The following is a 12950-nucleotide window of genomic DNA, read 5'->3' on the forward strand; positions in this document are numbered from 1 at the left end:
CTGTGGCATATGCTTCCAAGCATATCATTACAATGAGATGTATGATGTAGCTGCTGGGGCGGGTTGTGGTCATCATTTTTGTGAGTCCTGTTGGCAAGGATACATTGGCACATCCGTCGGTGATGGACCTGGGTGTTTGAAGTTGCGGTGTCCTGATCCATCTTGTAATGCTGCTGTTGGTCAAGACATGATAAACACATTTGCTTGCGAAGAAAATAAGCAGAAGTATGCTAATTACCTTCTCAGATCTTATATTGAAGATAATAAAGAGTTCACGTGGTGCCCCGCGCCGGACTGTGGTTTAGCCATTAAATTTGATGTTGGTAATGATAATTCTGATGTTATTTGCGAATGCATTTATAGCTTTTGCTGGATTTGTAGCAAGGAAGCGCACCGTCCGGTAAACTGTAGCACCATGGAGAAGTGGATTTTGAAGAACAATGATGAGTCTGAAAACGTAACATGGATATTAGCTCATTCTAAGCCTTGTCCAAACTGCAAACGACCAATTGAGAAAAGTGTAGGGTGTAATCATATGAGGTGCTCAATTTGTCAATTTCGCTTTTGTTGGGTATGTCTTGTTTCCTTAGATAATCATTCTTGTAATGGATATAAGGTCGATGCAGCAAATGACAATTTGGAGAGAAACACAGCTAGAAACCACCTAGCAAAGTATACTCATTACTACCTAAGATGGGTGGCTAACCATAAGTCACTGGATCATGCAGTTAAATATATGAAGAATATGCAGACATGTGCTAGAGTAGCTGAGCTTTGTTTCATTCTATGCCTGGCTGATGACAAAGAGCTCAAGTTAATTAAAGATGCATGGGAAAAGATCATTGAATGCAGACGTGTGCTTAAGTGGAGCTATGCATTTGGATATTACTTACCTGAACATGAACATGGGAAGATACAGCTGTTTGAGTATCTGCAAGGTCAGGCTGAGTCTGGATTGGAAAGTCTTCATCAATATGCAGAGGAAGAATTACAAACATCCCTGGATTCTGAAACTCCATTAGGAAATTTCAAAATTTTCCGAGAGGAGCTCGAGAAACAGACTACCGCCACTTCAAATTACTCTGAAAGCCTGGCCACCGCCTTCAAGAACGGGCTGTCAGAGGTAAGTTCACAAGGTGCAGGCAGCAGCAACAGAGGAGAGCTACAGATGAGTATGACGGACGGAGGTACTACGGACGGAAGCATGCCGGTACCACTAGTCTGCATAATGAGTTTAGTCGATATGACTACTTAAGTAATGATTATTATTATTATTACGGGTAAATTCTACATGGACCGTGTCACGTGTGTGTCAAGTGAACTACTCCAAAACTGTTCACATACATGAGTGGGTCCAGTGGTCTCTGCTCCCGGAAAAAAAAGTAGGGGTCCCATTATTTGGAACAGGTTTGTGAGTTCACATGTTTTCCGGTAGGATCCATGCACATTCTTGGAGAGATAAGGTCAAACAAGATTTGATATTTTTTTGTGCAAAATTTAAACGACAATTGATTTAAGTGTAATATTTTGATGATATGTTTTTTTTATAAACCTCTACAATCTCATAAAAAATGGACACAATTCGAGATATATAAAGGATCATCTACCCCTTTGAATATTAGCCGTTCAAAATTAATGGTTGAAATTAAGATATGTAGATGGTAAGGTTTACAATCTCGAATTGCGTTCTTTTTTTTTTGTAGGAAGATAGAGTCTTTTAAGAAATATATATCATCAAAATATTATACTTAAATTCATTGTCGTTTGACTTTTGGGGAGAAAATGGTACGAATCTTATCTGACCTTGTCCATTTAAGAGTCTCCATGAATCTTCCTCTTTTTCTTTACAGGCATACTTTTTTAAAAATTTTTTTTTTCGATTTTTTTCTTTTGTTCTGTGGTTCATGCACTTCTTATCCGTTATCAATGAATTCTGTTTTTTTTTTTATTTTTAAAAAAATTAATTTAATTTTTCTGTTGAGTTTGATTTGACTTAAATGTTGGTATTATACAATTACCAACCATGTTGGACTATTATAAATGAGGAAGCACTACTTTTTCCCGGCATGAATGGAGGAACACCTGCAACAATCGCAATGTCGTCGAAACGTGCAAAAAAATACGACAAATTTTACAACATTTGTTATAGACGGAAAAACTTAAAATTCCATCAAGATCAACCACATCTACAACTAGTAATATAGAAAGATATAATAAAGATACCAAGCCCAAGTCTGTAAAAATGTACAGACCCCTTCTCTCCGTACAGAACTGACCCGTAGAAATATTTCTGGCTTGACAATGGCTTTCTTTGTTAGGACGCATGGATAACCCAAAACAACAAAATCCGTTACCGGATTTTACATACATTTCACGTTTTGATGGTAGCGGGGTGGTAGAATGCCGATGTTTGCTGATCTCGGATTTCTTAGACTGTACGGAGATCAGCTTCAGAAAACATAACTACTAAATTTCTCAGGTCACTACTCATCCATGTCCATTATTTCATATTTTCATCTCCATCTTGAAGTACTGGAAAGGAAGTTGCCCAAGATAACCAACTCCTTCCCGTCCTATTTCCTCAGCCATCTTCGATCTTATCACCTGCCACACATTAGAATTTTTCACTGCAAACATGGAAGTCGAACACTGTAATTAATGTTAACATGGACTTTGTAAAAAATCTGATATCAAAAACTTAATGAAAAGAATAAGACAAGATACTAAAAAATACTTCTCTTAATTGATATGTAATTGAAACTCACGACTCAACAACCTATTGAAACATAAACATCTTTGACAATCAAGTAAAAGAACTTTCATAACATAAACCAAACTCTGAAAACTCGAAACGTAGTAATACTCTATAATCAGAGTAACTTGCTTCTCACGACAACTTCCAAATTATATAACTGCATCAACTATACTTGTTGATCCGTACAGACTGTATCAACTCTACCTGTTGATCCACTCAAACTATATCAACTGTCACAGTTGATCCTTATCAACAGTATCAACTATACTAGTTGATCCATACTATAATTTTCATACTATCTTGGTTTAATCTTCAACATCCTCCCTTAAACCAAGATACTCTTTGCTGATCATCCCCAGTTTTTCAAGCAAGTAGATGATAGGTTTTGGACTTCAAAGACTTGGTGAAAATATCTGTAATTTGTTCTTCACTTTTACAAATTCCACATCTATCTCCTTATTGATGACAAGCCCTCTAATGTAATGATACTGATATCAATATGCTTACTTCTCCCATGAAGCACATGGTTCTTTTTCAGGGAAATAGTTGACTTATTATCGCAGACTATTGTTGTAGGTGTTTTCTATTCATGAAATAATGACTTCAGCATGATTCTTTACCATATAGCTTGTGTAGCACAACTTCTAGCAGCTATATATTCAACTTCTGTTGTAGATAGAGCAACAACTTGTTGCTTCTTTGATGACCAAGATAAATATATTGTTCCTAACTGAAATCCATAACCAGATGTACTCTTTCTTCCTTCTGTATCTCCAGCCCAATCACTATCAGTATAACCAACTAACTTTGGATCTTCTAAAATAATATAAAAAATTCCCATGCTAGTTGTTCCTTTAACATACTTTAGAATAATTTTTGCTGCTTGTAAATGTGACTGTCTAGGTGGTTCCATAAACCTACTAACCAATTCAACTGCATACATAATATCAGGTCTTGTAGCAGTCAAATATCTAAGACATCCAACAAGACATTTCAAATCTGTTGAATTCACAAGCTCTCCTGATCCTTCTTTTGCTAACTTCGATCTCTCCTCTACTGGTGTTAAAATTGGATTACAATTATCCATCTTAAAATGTTTAAGTATTCCTTCTGCAAATCTCTGTTGATTAATAAACACTCCTTTCCCAGTTTGTTGTACTTCTATGCCAAGAAAATATGACATTAAACCAAGATCTGTCATTTCAAATTCCTTCACCATATCCTCTCTAAATTCCTTGATCATCTCAGAACTATTACCAATAAATATAAGATCATCTACTATAAAATGATTACCAAGAGTATCAGCTTTCAAACATATGTTCATGTGGACATCTTGTAAACCCTTTCTTGACAAAATAAGAGTCAATTCTTGTATACCAAGCACGTGGTGCTTGTTTCTAGGATTTGATCTGTCTTTGAATGAAAATGCAAATTGTTGTCTCTCTTGCAATGTATTTGGTTATGTTTAACACCAAAGTAATTGTTTTGCAGCAATACTTTTTATACACTGCTGTATGGAGTCAAGGAGGAGCCGCAGTCCTGATTTGTCACATGAGAGGGAGAGAGACAGGAAAGGAAAGAAGCTTAAGATCTGTTGTTCGGATGATGAACCAGAGGAAGGCAGCTCCAAGGATCCTCTTGCTGAGTCTTATAAATTGATTGAGCTCATGACCCCTGAACAGTTGAAACAGCTCCAGAAGCGTGTGAACAACTTCGTCGCATGTCATGAAATAAGGCTCAAAGTTAAAGAGGATGATGCGGCACGCTGGAGGAAGGCTGCTGAAGAAGCTGCTTTTCAAGAGGAGTATGAAAAGTTCAGAGACGAAAAGTTTCGTCGTGCAAAAGCATTACTTGTAGCAAGTATGCCGCGATATCCCCCACAAGTAGATTTGCTGGCCTCTGATGCTGAATCTGAGGCTGAACCATATTGGGAACCTTTTTAGTATGTGCCTGAGCCATACTCACCAGATGAGGAGGTAGAGCATCTCCCGCAGGCTGATTTGTAGGAAGAAATAGAAGCATACAATTGTAATGACTTTCTCATGGGTCCTGTTGATCCAGAAGAGAAGGAGTATGCTCAAGCACTAGTGGATGCTGAAGATAACGACGATGATGATGAAGGCTATGAGGGAGATGAGACAAGTGAAATCATCGACGGAGATGAAGATGAGGAAGAAGAGGATGAAGATGTGGAAGAAGAGGAAGATGAAGATGAAGAAGATGAATCTCAGGGACATAATGGATATGACTTGTATGTGGAAGATTCTACAGATGATGATGAATGAGGAGATTGTTCTAACTGCTGATGGATGAACTAACTTTTTACGGGTATGTTTTGGTATATATATACTTAGTGGTGATACCTAGGGGTGTATTTGTTCGTTTACTTTTTGGTACATCATTAACAAAACAGAACAATTGTTATGTGGATGATACGACGACGGTATATTTTTTGTTCACAGATTGCTATGTGAAAGTGATCTCTGTTTTTCTGTTTTCCTGTAGCACACCCTTTGAAGACATTTTGTGCGTGCTGTATAAAACAAATATATATATATATATATATATATATATATATATATATATATATATATATATATATATATATATATATATATATACATGTGTGTGTTTGTGTGATTGTGATTGTTAAAAATGAAATGGATCTGTTCCGACAGGGGTATTTTATGATTTTTTCAAATCAAGGAAAATTTTATGCGCCTGTTCCGCCAGGGGTATTTTCATAATTTTGAAATCAAGGAAAATTTTATGCTCCTGTTCCGCCAGGGGTATTTTTGTAATTTTGAGATCACAGAAAAATTTGATGCACCTGTTCCGTCAGGGGTATTTTCGTAAATTTAAAATCAAGGAAAATTTTATGCGCCTGTTACGCAAGGGGTAATTTCATAATTTTGAAATCACCGAAAATTTTGACGCACCTGTTCCATCATGGGTATTTTCGTAAATTTGAAATCAAGGGAAATTTTATGCTCTTGTTTCGCGAGGGGTATTTTCGTAATTTTGAAATCACCGAAAATATTCATGCACCTGTTCCGTCAAGGGTATTTTCGTAAATTCATAATCATGGAAAATTTTATGCGCCTGTTCCGTGAGGGGTATTTTCGTAATTTTGAAATAACCGAAATTTGATGGACCTATTCCCCCGGGGGTATTTTCGTAAATTTGAAATCAAGGAAAATTTTATGTGTCTGTTCCGCCATGGGTATTTTCGTAAATACGTTGCATTTTCATCCAATCTAAAATACTTCACACCTCAAACCTCACCTGGACGAGAACATCGGTTCTGTATATGGTAATCTTGCAACATGAGTTCAGTAATAGGTTGCAGTTTCATCCAATCTGATATATTTCACTCCTCAAACCTCACCTGGACGAGAACATCGGGTTTGTGTATGGTAATCTTGCAACATGACTTCAGTAATAGGTTGCAGTTTCATCCAATCTGATACATTTCACACCTTAAATCCCACCTGGACGAGAACATCGGTTATGTATATGGTAATCTTACAACCTGAGTTCAGTAATAGGTTGCAGTGTCATCTAATCTGATATATTTCACACCTCAAATCCCATCTGGACGAGAACATCGGGTATGTATATGGTAATCTTGCAACCTGACTTCAGTAATAGGTTGCAGTTTCATCCAATATGATACATTTCACACCTCAAATTCCACATATGTTAATCTTGCAACTTGAGTTCAGTAATAAGTTGCAGTTTCATCCAATCTGATATATCTCACACCTAAAACCTCACAGGACGAGAACATCGGGTCTGTATATGGTAATCTTGCAACCTGAGTTCAGTAATAGGTTGCAGTTTCATAAAATCTGATATATTTCACACCTCAAACCTCACATGGAAGAGAACATCAGGTCTGTATATGGTAATCTTTCAACCTGAGTTCAGTAATAGGTTGCAGTTTCATCCAATGTGATATATTTCACACCTCAAACCTCACCTGGACGAGAACACCGGGTCTGTATATGTTATTCTTGCAAACTTAGTATACCTTGTTTTGTTTCTGATTATGTGTTTGACCATAATTTTGACCAACTTGACCACAAATTTGATCTACTTGACTACAATTTTGACCAACTTTACCTCGACCCGGACGCCTTTGACCTAGATATTTTGAGAGAAAAGCAAATCTCTCCTCTATTATTGTACTCTTCTCTCTTGTCCGAAAAAGTAAGGTTTCAATTTTGGGTCTCAAATTTCGTTCCCTCTAAAATCCCCACTCTGATACATCTTTTAGATTTCAATTCCCTCTCAAATTTGAGAAACCTTTTCTAATTCCCTCTCAAGTTTGAGAGACCCTTTCTTATTCCCTCTCAAATTTCATTTCCCCCCTTCTAAAATTTTCAGAATGATTTCAAATCTAATCCTTTTATATAAACAGAGGGAGATGGAGATCTTAATTTCTTTCCCTTCATTCTCACAATCTTCCTTCGCCATTCTCACTTATACCTCTTTCATCTTCCGTACCTCTTACCTCGCATACATCTATGTACCTCGTTCGTTTTCCATAGGTAATCTATGTAGATTTTACTTTGGAATATATATTTCAAATTAGGTTTTTTTTTGGTTGGTATCTCCTTCTTAGATTTACTTGTATGTTGTTATTTAATTACTGCTTTGCAATTCTTGGTATTTGGTTGTTATCTATTTCCATAGATCACAACCAAACTCAGGGTTTCTACATGGTTATAAAGTTTTTCTTCATAGGTTGTTCTTATTACTTTAAAATTATACCTTTTGTTGGCTGTAATCTCCTTCCATAGATTTCAACCACAATTTGGGGTTTTGTATTTTCGTTCACTGCTAGGTTTGCTCTCATTTTAGTTCAAATACCTAATATGTTGTTTGTTGTTTGGTTTGTTTGGTATGAAGATGTTGTCAAGTCAGGATTCTCACTCTTCAGATAATGTTGTGTTTACCAAAGAAACTGGTTATGCATCTGATATTCGTAGTACTCCATCTCATGGTGGTTATGAAAATGGTTCTCTATCTCATGAAGCTTCTCTATCTCATGATGAAACTCAATATGATTCTGACTTGGAGGAGACACAACTTCCACCCAGACTCTTGGTGGAAATAGATGAATGTGGAATACCATTTGGCAAATATGCATCAAAGTTTGCAACTCGTGCAGGGGAAATCATTCGAGTTCACTGTCCAATTGAATACAAAGATTGGAGGCTCATTCCTGCATCCTTCAATGACCAAGTCAGGAACACACTCATGGTAACTTATTATCTTCTATACATTTCATTCTATGGTTTGCTCCACTTATACATATCAATGTTTATAGACCAACTACCTAGTTATTATTTATGGATGACAAAAATACTTCGTCGTTTCAGGGAGATTTTTTTTCCGCATATGACGAGTCTCGTGTCAGGCCATTTGTCCAAAAAATTATTTCCCCAGAAGTTTCGTTCATTCAAATGGGAGTTACGCCTTAACATTCTAAAAAAGCTTAAGACTCGGGAAGAGATGGATGCAGCATGACCTTATGGTGTTAATGATTACGTTTGGAAACGATTTTTCCATAATGATTACCAGCCTGGCATGTAGGAAATGTATGCTAGATATGCTGAGAAACAGCGGAAGAGAAGGATTCAACATTGTTTAGGTAGACTCTCCCATGCCAACAAATCCTACATAGTTGTAAGTACTTTCTAACCTAATGGTCTTTGCATTAAATTCTCAAACTATTTTATTTTGACAACCCTTATTGACCATATTGATTGTACATGCCAAAAAAGAAGGTAGGGTTATGAGTGCCGTGGTGAGAGCTGGATGCTGGCTCATGTAGGGAAAAATGGATATGTACAACCAAGTGCAGTTGAATCATATGTGAGTATTGGACCATTATATTTTTTTCAGAGTTTAAATAAATTTAATTGTTTACAGTTTGGTTCTTTTGGGTTTCAGGAAAAAGTGAAGGCTATCGTAGAAAAGAGAAAGGCTGAATCGCAAGCTTGTTTTGAGGATGTTGTAGATATTACCAATGATCCAGTTACTCAAGTTTTTGGTGATGAATCTAATCTAATTTATTGCCGAGGCTTTTCATCGACTATTACCAAGAAGCAAAAAATACAAGGAAAATTTAGTTCTTCAATAGCCGCGAGTGAAAAATCCAATTAATTTACTCTAGATGGTAATGAAGGAAGGATGGAGAAGATCCAAGAGAAGTTAAATGTTCTCTCAAAGGTAAGATTCAATCTGTAATTCATTTACGTCCTTAATTTTTATAGTTAGAGATTATAATTTTTTTAATCAACTATTGAATTGAATAGGTTGGTTTTGGTTATAGGCTGTTTTCAGTTTCATGGCAAGCCAACAGAACAATTCCAATTGTTAAAGAAGAGCACACATCCATGATATCCATTCTCCCGTCATTCAACCTGGCGCTGCTGCTAATACTATACCTGCTGAAGGAGAGCCTCATGTTCGTCTTGTTAACTGAAAAATGGAGACAGTCGCAACAGGTTATGTGGTTACCGGCTCGCATGAATAAATCTGTCACGGGGTGAGTGTTAATCATGACGATAGGAAGGTATGCATTGAGGGTGTTCTTGATGTGCATTATCCTGTACCCGATGCTCCTCAAGTCTCGGATAAATGCTTCACATTGACTGATTATGTTATGGGTGGATTTTTAATCTGGCCTGCAAACCGGTTGGTCTTGCAACCGGTAGATTAAGCATTTTGGAACTTATATTTTGGTGAAACTTTCCTTACTTTTTATACATATGATGCTTCTTATATTTTGTTGTGTTCTTTTGATTTAGTCATTCTTTAGTTAGAGTGTAACTCTGAAAACTTCTTAGTCTTGCATGCAAACTGGTTGGTCCTGCAAGATCTAGACTAAGCAGTTTGAAACATAGTTTTTTGTGCAGATTTCCTTACACTAATATATACAAACTGATGCTTATATCTTGTGGAGTCTTTTTTTCACTCTCTAGCTAGAGTATACCCCAGAAAAGTTCCTTTCAGTTTTCTGTCACTTTAAATATTTCTTAAAAATACAGTTCTCCGAGTGTATCAGGTTTTACTGCTTTGTGTATATCTATATATGAATGTCTTTTATTTACTTTTTTTTTGTTTAACTCCGCCATTTTAAATGTCGGTCCCTAGCCCGGGTAAAGAAGGAGGGAAAAAGGGAGACCTTATATGCTCTTCTGATATTTCATATCATTTTTTTGTTTGTTTTCAGGAACTTTGGTGTAAACAAGAATGCTGATACAAAAGTTTATCTGTTGTGTTTATTTCATATATGTAAATCCCACGAACATGGGATACCGCAGGTCTAATCTCAGGTTTGTTACCCATACCTTTTATGATCTCTTCAAACATGTCATTTTCTTATTCAGCTGCCATGTATCTGACCGATAATTGTTTGTTTTGCAAGGTTTCATGTATTCTAACACCCGAAGCTTGAGATTACCTACTATGAAGAAAGTTGGCAAGTTATTTTAATATTAGGTTTGTTTCATTACCTATTATGATCTATTCAAGATGCATCTATTCATTCTTTTCAAGTATGTGTGTTACATGATTTCTGCCAAAAGGTACAACTTACTACCATCGAGTTTTCAGAGTGGAGATGTTATGGTTGTTAGGTTTGCAGTAATTGAAGGAGATTAATGCAGATAACCCGACGAGCAAAACATTCTCCTCTCTAATTTTACTAGTGAGTGAACTTTTATAATTATTAGTTTCCTTGTTATCATTCGCTACCTCCGGCTGATACACTTACATGCTACAATTGTCTTTTTTTTTGTGAGGTTTCACTGATGCTAACACCTGAAGCTGGAGAATACCTACTGCAGAGAATTGACAAGTCATTATCTCATGTTTGTTTGCTTTACCTATTGTGATCCCTTTGAGTATGTATTTCACATGATTCCTTCCAAAAGGTACAACTTACCAACATAATTACAGTTGGGTGGGTAAACTCTTGACACATTAGAGTTTCTTGCATTACTTACTGAAAATTTGGTTGACTGATGGTACCATTATCTCTGTTTTTCGAGAATTCATTGATGCAAACACCTGAAGCAGATCAATCCCACTGTGTGAGGGTCAATCATGAAGCTGGTTAAACAAGCGAGACAGTGCTGGCCTTGCAAAGCTGTACCAAGCGAGGGAAAGAACTTGTACCAAGCGAGACATTTTTTTCTCTACTTCTATTAATTGGTGAGTAAAGTCTTGCTATATCAGTGCATTGTTTGTTCTCATCTTAATTTAATATATGAAACCATGTATATAAATTCCCAGTGACAAGTCTGTCAAATATAAAATTTTGTTGCTTAGGTTGCCATGTTCATATAAAAACAACGAGAATGTATGCATTAGAAACTTTCTTATATTAGAAACTGCTGAAACACACAACCTTGTCATTTTCTTATAACATAGGGAACCATGTATGTTTGTTTGCCTCAAGCAGTTGTTTCACTCACATATACTTAGGTATCTGAATGATGAGACAAATCTTGGTTCAGCTGGTTGGTCTATAATGAGAATGTATGTATTGCAAAATGAAAATGAACATGTAAGTGAATTGCCGAAATTACCGAATGAATCTTTCTCTCCTACTAGAGCTGATTCTAATTTGAGTTTCTGCTTCATTTTTGTTGTTCTGTCAGGATACTGGAGTCGATGGCAATAGCTGATGCCATGAGCTGGTTACGGATACTCTGATGTCAAAGGACGACTTCTTTTGGCTGATCATGAACAACTTTTTTTCATCCAAGGTATAATGCAGAACAACACTTTTATATTTAGAAATTGCTGAAAAACACAACCCTAGTCATTTTATTATAACCATATAGGGAACCATGTACTTTTTAAAGCTTAAGCAGTGCTTTCAATGTAAGTATGTCAATTTTATATACTTGCATATGTGAATTGAATTAGGAGACAAATTAACCTTAGTTCAATTGGTTGTTGTATGGATTTGTGAATGAATGAATTCCTTGTGCCGGTAGAATGATAATGTATGTATTGTAGAATGATAAATGAATTATGGGTTTCAGTTTCAGTATTGCAGGTTCAGAAATGAATTGCAATGAAGCTTCAAAAACTAATTGTATTGCAGCTTCAGAAATGGATTGCATTGCAGGGTCCAATTATGGGAGCTTATTTAGAACAGTAAAACACGTTATTTTTTTTTTTGAAAACTATTTTTTTTACCAACATCGAATCAACGTTATAAAATCCGTTAGTAATTAGCACACCTGGAAAATTCATTATTGTTACAATGAATTGTCAACGTCTAAAGCCGTTACTCTATATGTTACAAGCGATAGACATGTGGCAGACGACAAATGTTACAGTCGGATGTTACGAATCGAATCGTTACAACAAGCTGTTATATCCAAAATGTTACAATCAATCATCAACGTTTGAAGCCGTTACTTTAAACGTTAGAATAGATTGACACGTGTCGGACGGCAGCCGTTACACTGAGCTATCACGGTCGCGAATCGTTACAATAACTGTTAAACCCTTACAATCAACCAAACAACGATTAAAATCGTTGTTGTATCTGTTACAAGGAAGGACAGGTGTTAATAAAGCAACCGTTACACACAAAGTTGCCGCTACAGTATCTGTTACACCTAATTGTTACAAACCAACTGTTACGATCTGCACAATAACGGCTATCCGTTACAACAAAATGACATCAAATAAATCTTGAGCTGACTAGATAACCGTTGGTGTATTTATTCCAACGAATTAAACTGTTATTTAATAAAATTTTATTGTAACGAAATGAACCGTTGATAAAATATTGTAACACTAATAATAACGGCACATTTTCAACGTTTTTTTAACTTTACAATATATAGATACTAACATTTTTTCAACGTTACAACCAGATTTCGTGTAGTGCTATTTGAATTTTAAAAAACACACTCCTACCAATCCTGTGGTGGAGGAGCAGGTCCACCGATTGGTCCACACCAATTGGTACACCCCTAGACAAGCCGGTTTTTAAATAAATGACCTAGGCAGAGACGGCGCTATAAATATTAAGGTAGTTTCATGTATTTAAGGTAGTAATTTTTGTGGTTTACGACTCATAAACAAGCTCTTTTAGGGTTTTTGATCTATATACTGTCTATATATAATATACTGATCATAAAGAAGCTTTTTGTTT

The 12950-nt window shown here is 36.1% G+C and overlaps 1 protein-coding gene across 1 annotated transcript; it reads left to right on the plus strand.

Annotated features, from left to right (window-relative positions):
• On the plus strand, positions 1-1566 carry LOC113325287 (probable E3 ubiquitin-protein ligase ARI8). Its single transcript, XM_026573486.1, has one exon. It carries the CDS (start codon positions 38-40, stop codon positions 1253-1255), a length of 1218 nt encoding a protein of 405 aa, XP_026429271.1. The 5' UTR covers positions 1-37; the 3' UTR covers positions 1256-1566.
• The last annotated feature ends 11384 nt before the right edge of the window (positions 1567-12950 follow it).

This window comes from Papaver somniferum, chromosome 1 (assembly GCF_003573695.1).
Source record: "Papaver somniferum cultivar HN1 chromosome 1, ASM357369v1, whole genome shotgun sequence".
NCBI lineage: Eukaryota > Viridiplantae > Streptophyta > Magnoliopsida > Ranunculales > Papaveraceae > Papaver > Papaver somniferum.